General features: G+C 44.0%; 1 protein-coding gene across 12 annotated transcripts in view; it reads left to right on the top strand.

Annotated features, from left to right (window-relative positions):
• Positions 1-7364, top strand: part of add1 (adducin 1 (alpha)) — a 55382-nt gene extending 48018 nt beyond the window's left edge. For 4 of the 12 annotated variants that reach the window (XM_052458488.1, XM_052458483.1, XM_052458489.1 and 1 more), the window contains 5 exons: positions 274-430; positions 694-1083; positions 1972-2064; positions 3121-3158; positions 4872-4993. In XM_052458488.1, the coding sequence (XP_052314448.1) occupies positions 274-430; positions 694-1083; positions 1972-2064; positions 3121-3155 (675 nt within the window). In that variant the 3' untranslated portion in view covers positions 3156-3158; positions 4872-4993. Of the gene's footprint in view, positions 1-273; positions 431-693; positions 1084-1971; positions 2065-3120; positions 3159-4871 lie in introns of all 12 variants that reach the window. The other 8 variants (XM_052458479.1, XM_052458481.1, XM_035759216.2 and 5 more) reach the window with 4 other exon arrangements.
• The last annotated feature ends 1529 nt before the right edge of the window (positions 7365-8893 follow it).

The raw sequence follows: 8893 nt of genomic DNA, 5'->3' as shown, positions 1-8893 counted from the left end.
CCTCTCACCTCTCTGATGCTACTCTGTGTGATTTCATGAATAGACCCTATTGTCCAGACTCGAACTGCTTTGAAATGCTCCATACTAGTATCAACTTATTTAGAAAATGTCAGTGTTAGCATCGATTCGAAATTGTGACAAGATTTTCAATTCGTAAGTCGCTCTGGATAAGAGCGTCTGCTAAATGACTTAAATGTAAATGTAAATGTTTATTTTGTGACGCACAACAGGCCTTTTTTTAAGCAAGAATTTGTCTTGTGTCTGTACCACTAGGGGGAGCTAGTGACAGCGTCTAAGGCCATCATAGAGAAGGAGTACCAGCCACGTGTCATCATCAACAAGAAAGGTCCTAACCCCTTCAATAAGCAGTATGACCAGGAGCTGGAGGATTACCGCAAAGAGGTGGAACTCAAACAGAAAGGACCCGATGGTAAGACCTGCCATCGTTCTGCTCTTAGGGCACGTTTGACCTAAACAGAAAAATAACCAACTGCAGTGTTTTCACCATTTTATGCCCTATTTTCTCCATTTAATTTGCAGTAGTAGTAGCAGTAGCAAGACAAAACAGCAAAGATTCAGAATCACAATAAATCGGTGGGGTCTGAGTTAGTTCTCCACAAAGCTCCCAGAACCCACGACCTGTCACCAAGCAGGGCGACGTGGAGAGAAACTGTTGTTGCATCATTCATCCAGTACAGGGTGAAGAGTCCTTCCAGCTCTCTTCAGCTGGGCCTGGAGAGGGCCTGTCCCCCTCTACCTCATCACAGAAGCCCCCACTGCCGCCAAAGCCCCTCTGTATCCCACAGCAGGGAGCTGGAGTTGGACTGGTCATCCTTGGGGTCTCTGAGCCTACCCCCTCAGCCTCCTCCAAGGTTGCCTCTCCCTCCTCCTCTCTCCCCAGCCGAGACATTCTGACTGGGTCAGGGGGCAGTCAGGGGAGCCCAGGGACGTCCACGGGGTCGGGGACTGGGGGCTACGGGGAAGAGTCCCTCTCAGAGTCTCCTCACAAGGAGTTTCACTGTGCCGTGCTGAAGGCTCTCAGCACCACCAACACAGAGCTGCCTGCCCTCACTGAGGTTCCAGGTACTGACTGCAGACTGACTCTGGCCCGCTCTCCGTCCTGAACTCTGACCTTTGACTGGAGTCCCTGTTCCTTCTCTCTCTCTCTGAGGTTAATCCTGCTCCTGTCCTGCCCACTACTAGGCCCCCAATCCCCATTTCCTCAACACCCGTCTGTCTTCTGCCTATCCACCTTCCTCCTGGTTCAGGTTGCAAAAGGTCCAGGTTTTCCATAAATCCCAGTTGGAGTTTTCCCATAATCAAAAGGGAATCAGTGGGGAGGGAATCCTCCAACTGGGAATCATTCAACCAGTATTTCTGGAAAACCTGGTAATTTTGGGAGAAGTTTCCAGAATTTTGCAACCCTCCCCTACCATCTGATTTGACTGGTCTCTGTTTAACCAATGGAATCCTATTGCTGGTTGTGGTTCTCCAAGGAAGCCTTCCCAAATGAACATGAATGACCCCTCTCATCAATCACTCCTGGGAAAGAGACTCTTCCTCCATCATCCTCTTCCTAACACGGACCTGTGGTCCTTTTGGGGTTGGTTTGTAAATGTTTACTACTAATTATCTGTTGTCTCCAATGGAAGCGGTTCCTTCTCTGGGGTGAAAGTGGACTTACATGGGTCTTGTTGCCACTGGGGGCTTTGTTACTTCCTCAGTGTGTGACTGTCTATCCTCTAATAATAATCAATACCTGTGTTTTTCTCTGCTGTTTTCTGACTGTTTCTTTTTTAATTTACTGTATGTGGTGGTTTAAGGGTGATGTGTTTTTTTTATTTTTATGAAATCAGTTATTGACAATCTTGAAAAATCAATAATTTCATTGCTCTAATCTGACCTCTTGACAAACTATTTCATTTGTGAAATGGACTTTAAATAAAGTTTGATTTTAATTTCCTCACCCAGACTCCTCAGATGCGTTACCAGAGCCTGAGGAAGAGGCAAAGGGTCAAAGTCCGACCCGCACACCACCCAGCACCCCTGTCAGAGCAGAGGAAGGTTAGTTGGCCTAGTCTGCCCGGCAACAAGCAACACAACATTTCAGCATGGCTTCATCTGGGCGACTATTGAGTGACAACATTCAGGGTCAAGGGTCAACAACAAGAAATGCTGGGACTGGGCTTCCTTTCTATGTCTTCCTTTCATGTCTTTAACATTGCAACTGTAGGTGCTGTTGAATGCGATGTTTAATGTGTAATAACAGGCCAAGAGGTTTTAGGCAAATTGAGGTCGATAGGGGGGTGAATTGGATTGTATGGGAAACAAACCAACTCTAAGGTCAGGTAATGTTGAGTGGAATTCAGATGGAGAATTATGACATTTTCATTCCAAGGAATTAGATTATGATTCCTCAAGATCAGTAGATTTCTACAAATGGGTACTATACCAAAGAGCCATAACTTTTAGACAGCTGGGTGATTTTTCTTTGTTACGTGAGATTAAGATTGAAGTTGGTTATGTTATTTTAAGAAAACATTTTTGTTTTATATTATATTTATCCCTCTTGGTCTTTATTACGGTTGGATTACACCTTTTAACGACGGCAAGAGAATGTCCAATATAGTGACATTACTGGATGTCTAATATAATGAGACTACTGGTTCTAAAAACCATAAAGTACAGTTTCTCAGACACTTGCCATGGCTTATACAAGAAGGAATGCATCAAGATCTATGGATCCCTGTGAAGAGACATGGTTCTCCCCTGACATTCACAAGTCAGGATGTGCTCTCCCAGTATAAACCATGGACAAACTGTTCTCTCTTTACTAGGCCATTTACTGGTGTAATCTAATCAACGATGGTCTTACAAGACTGTAACACATGTTTCCGTTACTTCCAATCCCTGTTCACTTCTCCATTCTCCATCTTTTGGAGTCCTCAAAGAATGGCTTGTCGCCATTCTTTTTTCAAAATGTAATTTCTCCTGGTGTTTCTCCTATTTTCATTTTGATGTTATAATTTTAACACTGTGGTGGCTGTGATTGACCTGCATCGATAGACGTGTGTTTCTACCTGTGCTTCTTCTTCTTTTTTGTGGCTGCGTTACTATCAGGAGATGGGAATGCTAAAGAGTACCTGTTGCCATAGTAAGTACGTACTGTTCCAGCCACCTCCACCCTCATGGCTTGTGATCAAACCATTAACCCCTCCGTTCCTTGCATGGCTTCACTTTTCCGACTCCTCTTCCTCTCTCTCCGTTCTCCTTCTCCGTGGCCCAAACCCATCCACTCGGGTTGAGTATCTATTCCTCCTCACTATAGTCCTTGACTTCCCGTTCTTTTCATTCTTATTGCCTTTTGTTGCCAGGTGCCAATTCTGAGGTCCTCCCTGTCGTAAAAAGTTTTCACAAATTATGAGAGTGATGTACAAAAGACAAAATGGCGGCCTCTGTTCTCAGGCTTTTCTTCATTAGTGCAAAATCTCAAAAGAATACGTAGAGATCATTATCAGATGATGATTCATATGGTGACTCATAGGATGGATAGGTTTCTCTCCTGTTTGAACTGAACACCACTCAGAAAGGTTAGACACCCATCCTCTATGGCCTTATTCCCATACAGTTTATGGTCTGTGACAGTGGAGAGATCTGAGATAGACCCAGCAAACGCATCTCGTTTTAGGTTTCTATTCCTTCCCGGAGTTGACCTATTGTGAACTTTAACCTTTTGAGTATTACATGCAAACAATCTTATAATAAATCTATATTAAATCCCTACGTTCCTGCATTACGATTCACATGAAATGGGTAATGTATGTAGTTTTTTTTAGTTTTAAATGTATTGAATGTTATATTTCTTTTCCAGATGAGTCCAATCTCAGGTATACAGTGTTCATGTGTTTGGCTGTAGTAGAATAAATGCTTTTGTCGCTTTGCTAAGTGTGAAGCTTGCTGTTGGCTTAGCGGTAAAGGTGATAAACAGCTGTTTTTCTCAGTGCTTTGCGTTATGCCTTATCTTTGACTACATTCTGAGGAGCTTCAACACTTCTGTGGATAATTAGTCTAATGTTGATATCAATAGATCAGTAATACCAGTTGGAAACTGAGCACGTTGTCTGGTTTGTTGTGTACACGGTCACAATTAGAGACCAACTGCTGACGCTGCACAATGGTTCTTCAGCAGCATGAAGTCGATGCACTGTACCGATCGATGGATATTAGCGAGGAGCTAGTTAACACTACAAGATCCCTCCACACTGAATATACATGTGTATCTGAATAAATCAATGATTTAAATACTTGGAGCACATGAATATGGTCCTACTGGACCCTTTTCACACTACTGAGCCAAGCTGTACTGTGCCGGCCTGGATACATGTCCACAATAGTTGCTGGAAAGGACAGTTTAAAAAAACACAAAAAAAAAACGTTTGAATATATATTTTTTTGAGCATTAAATCATTGTTGGGCTTGGCTTTGTGGAATGATCTAGTGTTGTCGGAGTCGTCAATGTAAAGCTAGTCGGTGGAGATGGCTAGCGTTGTACTATGTATAGGCATGCCTCTGCTGAGGAGCATGCTGGTTGATTGGTGCCTAAAGATTCTGATCTGCAGAAGTACTGTAGCCTGTCAGTTTTCATGGATGATGTAGTGCTACAGGCCTTCAACTCGTGGAGAACACAGAACTAAACTATGGAACAAAGACTAAATGATTGCAGAAGAAAATTAGAGATATCACTCCTCCCAAATGAGAGTAAAGTGATCTGTTAATAGCTACATCTCTTATTAGCTTTGAAACGGGCAGTTTTGTCTGTATTGTAGCCGTTTTTCAGGCCCTGCAGATGAACCATTTCCTCCCCCTCACAGATTCTCAGCTGGAGCACACCTATAAGGATGAGAGTGATCAGGCTACACTGAGACAGACCCTCCCTGACCTGACCCCAGACGATGAACCCTCTGACGCCCCAGTCCCCGCCCTCCCTGCCGAAGATCCTGCCACTCCCGCTGCCACCGAACAGCCCACCGCCGTGGGAGAGGAGCCTGCTGATGCTGCCGGCGACCAAGATTGCGAACAGGACGGCGATGAATCCCCCAGCAAATCGCCTTCCAAGAAGAAGAAGAAGTTCCGCACTCCTTCCTTCCTCAAGAAAAACAAGAAGAAGACTGAAGAAAAGGAAGGCAAATCAAAGGAACCCTAGACCAGACCTCCCCTCTTACGCTTTGTAACCCTTCGCTTCCCCTTGAGCGGGCCACAACCTTTGACCCTACGTGCTTAGTATTATTTGTCTGGCTTTATAACTCTGTTTACCTCCTAATGTGTGCCAATTTTATATATAAAAAAAAGGGGTCAATTGCTTATGAAGTTTTAAAAACGGTCGCTCTGTGGTGAATGACTGTGTGCATCCGGTCTGGTTCAGTGCAGCTGCGTGTCTATTTAGGCTTGCTACTTTAAGTGAGCAGTAGATTTTTATTTCCCTTTTTTTATTTGTTTAAAACAATGTGTTTTACTAAAACCTGATTTAACCACTAGAATGTATTGGGATTGTATCTAATTATATCAGTGTCTTTTAAAAAACAAGGAGGGCAAAAGCAAAGAAATGCTTGAACTGTCATTTAATTAAACTGGTGGAAACTGATTCCAGATTTAAAAACTACCAACTGCACGGTGCTAATTTCTGATGTCTAATATTAGCGTTAAATCTGTTCACTCAAACAGCATTGGGTACAAGAGCAGGTTTTCCTCTCTGCAGTATAACTGGTGGGTGTATATGAAAGGGCCGGATGGCCAAGGTAAAACACTACCCTTTATACAGATGCATTGTGTGACTCATCATGCCCTGCGACCCCGTAAGACCTCAAATCATGTTGAGAATATCAGTCACCACCTCTATCAACCAGGGTTGGTGGTACCTGGTGAGACTGCTGGTAATCGCACCAGTCTACACAGGCTGTATGGTCATGGGGCGGGAATGTGTAGGGACTAGGGCAGAAGGTTTTGTTGTATACTCCTGTATCCTTGGCTTGCTTTAGCTCTCCCCTCCTTCCTAACCTAATCACTCAAATCACAGGAAAGACTAATGGAACATAAGAGGACAACATATGGCTACAGTTACAAGAGGGAACGCAGATTTTGTATGGTTAATGATATAGTCCTTTTTTGTTATTCTCAACAACAACAAAAACAAATTGATTCATTTTCACTTGCTGTGAACTGAAACACCTCAATTACAATATAACACTGCCTGGAACTCACTGTTGTTTTACCATTTTGCTTTTAGAGAACCGTAGGCTTGCGTGGATCCAAACAGAGGGTGAAACGAAACCATTCCATCTGGATTCAGGCTAATAGTGGGTATATGGAATGTAGGAATATCGTTGCTTTCAGGCACATCTCACTATTTTAATGCTGCATGCATAACCAGTGACCACACCTCAATGGACTATCCTGTGAAACCCCTCTGAAATGAAAAGACTGTCTCAAGAAAACATCTCGCTTTCAAGTTGCACTCAAGACCCTATGGAGATCTAGTACAGTAACCAATCTAGTTGGTGAGATCGTACAGCCTGGTCCCAGATCTGTTTGTGCTGTCATGCCAAACTGGGACGATAGGAGTTAGCAAGGCGACACAAACAGCTCTGGGACCAGACGAGCGATCTTACACCATTGTCTTTTAAAATGTTTGTCAAGCAGATGCATTAATACTGGATAATGTCATTAATTAATTCCACTTGTCTGTGAAGCTTGGGTAGCCTAGTGGTTAGAGCGTTGGACTAGTAACCGGAAGGTTGCAAGTTCAAATCCCTGAGCTGACAAGGTACAAATCTGTCGTTCTGCCCCCGAACAGGCAGTTAACCCACTATTCCCAGGCCGTCATTGAAAATAAGAATTTGTTCTTAACTGACTTGCCTAGTTAAATAAAGGTAAAATAAAAAAATAAAAAGCTTGGTTTAGACCACTATAAAAATCAAGCCTTGTCACAGATCAGTTTGTTTGTGCAGTCTTGTGAATGACCAAAGGAGTTAGCAAGGCTGCAATAACTGCTCTAGGACAAGGCTATTATAAACCTGCTATATTACATGATGTAAGCTGAGAACATTAGCCTGTTCCCTGAACCTGAAGGACTGCATGGCATGAAACTAAGGCTTTGAGCTTGTATCGTATGTCTGTCTCTCTCCATTATGACTGTAACTCACTACTACTCTGCAATTGTTGTGCAATTTTTATTTTGTGGTCAATTGTTTTAAACTCACAGCAATGTATTCTTTGAACTATTTCCCATACAAACGTGTCATCATCCCATCTATCGCTTCACCTCCATTTTCTTCTTTTAACCATTAATAAAAATCCTTCAAAACCAATTTGTTTTTGTGTGATTTCAATTAAATATTTGTCTTAAATTACATTTGTTTTATACAGTGGTGTAAAGTACTTGTGTAAAAAATACTTTAAAGTACTAAAGTTGTTTTTTGGGGGTGTATCTGTCCTCTACTATTTATATTTGACTACTTTTACAAAACTACATTCCTTAAGAAAATATTGTACTTTTTACTCCATACATTTTCCTTGACACCCAAAAGTACTCATTACATTTTGAATGCTTAGCAGGACAGGAAAATAGTTCAATTCACACACTTATCATCCAAACCTCCATGGTCATCCCTACTGCCTCTGATCTGGAGGACTCACTAAACCTCCATGGTGATCCCTACTGCCTCTGATCTGGGGGACTCACTAAACCTCCATGGTCATCCCTACTGCCTCTGATCTGGGGGACTCACTAAACCTCCATGGTCATCCCTACTGCCTCTGATCTGGAGGACTCACTAAACCTCCATGGTCATCCCTACTGCCTCTGATCTGGAGGACTCACTAAACCTCCATGGTCATCCCTACTGCCTCTGATCTGGAGGACTCACTAAACCTCCATGGTCATCCCTACTGCCTCTGATCTGGAGGACTCACTAAACCTCCATGGTCATCCCTACTGCCTCTGATCTGGAGGACTCACTAAACCTCCATGGTTATCCCTACTGCCTCTGATCTGGGGGACTCACTAAACCTCCATGGTTATCCCTACTGCCTCTGATCTGGAGGACTCACTAAACCTCCATGGTTATCCCTACTGCCTCTGATCTGGGGGACTCACTAAACCTCCATGGTCATCCCTACTGCCTCTGATCTGGAGGACTCACTAAACCTCCATGGTTATCCCTACTGCCTCTGATCTGGGGGACTCACTAAACCTCCATGGTCATCCCTACTGCCTCTGATCTGGAGGACTCACTAAACCTCCATGGTTATCCCTACTGCCTCTGATCTGGGGGACTCACTAAACCTCCATGGTTATCCCTACTGCCTCTGATCTGGGGGACTCACTAAACCTCCATGGTCATCCCTACTGCCTCTGATCTGGAGGACTCACTAAACCTCCATGGTCATCCCTACTGCCTCTGATCTGGGGGACTCACTAAACCTCCATGGTCATCCCTACTGCCTCTGATCTGGGGGACTCACTAAACCTCCATGGTCATCCCTACTGCCTCTGATCTGGGGGACTCACTAAACCTCCATGGTCATCCCTACTGCCTCTGATCTGGGGGACTCACTAAACCTCCATGGTCATCCCTACTGCCTCTGATCTGGGGGACTCACTAAACCTCCATGGTCATCCCTACTGCCTCTGATCTGGGGGACTCACTAAACCTCCATGGTCATCCCTACTGCCTCTGATCTGGGGGACTCACTAAACCTCCATGGTCATCCCTACTGCCTCTGATCTGGGGGACTCACTAAACCTCCATGGTCATCCCTACTGCCTCTGATCTGGGGGACTCACTAAACCTCCATGGTCATCCCTACTGCCTCTGATCTGGGGGACTCACTAAAC

Source organism: Oncorhynchus keta, chromosome 12 (assembly GCF_023373465.1).
Source record: "Oncorhynchus keta strain PuntledgeMale-10-30-2019 chromosome 12, Oket_V2, whole genome shotgun sequence".
In the NCBI taxonomy this organism is placed as follows: domain Eukaryota; kingdom Metazoa; phylum Chordata; class Actinopteri; order Salmoniformes; family Salmonidae; genus Oncorhynchus; species Oncorhynchus keta.
This window is presented reverse-complemented; position numbering and strand designations above follow the sequence as displayed.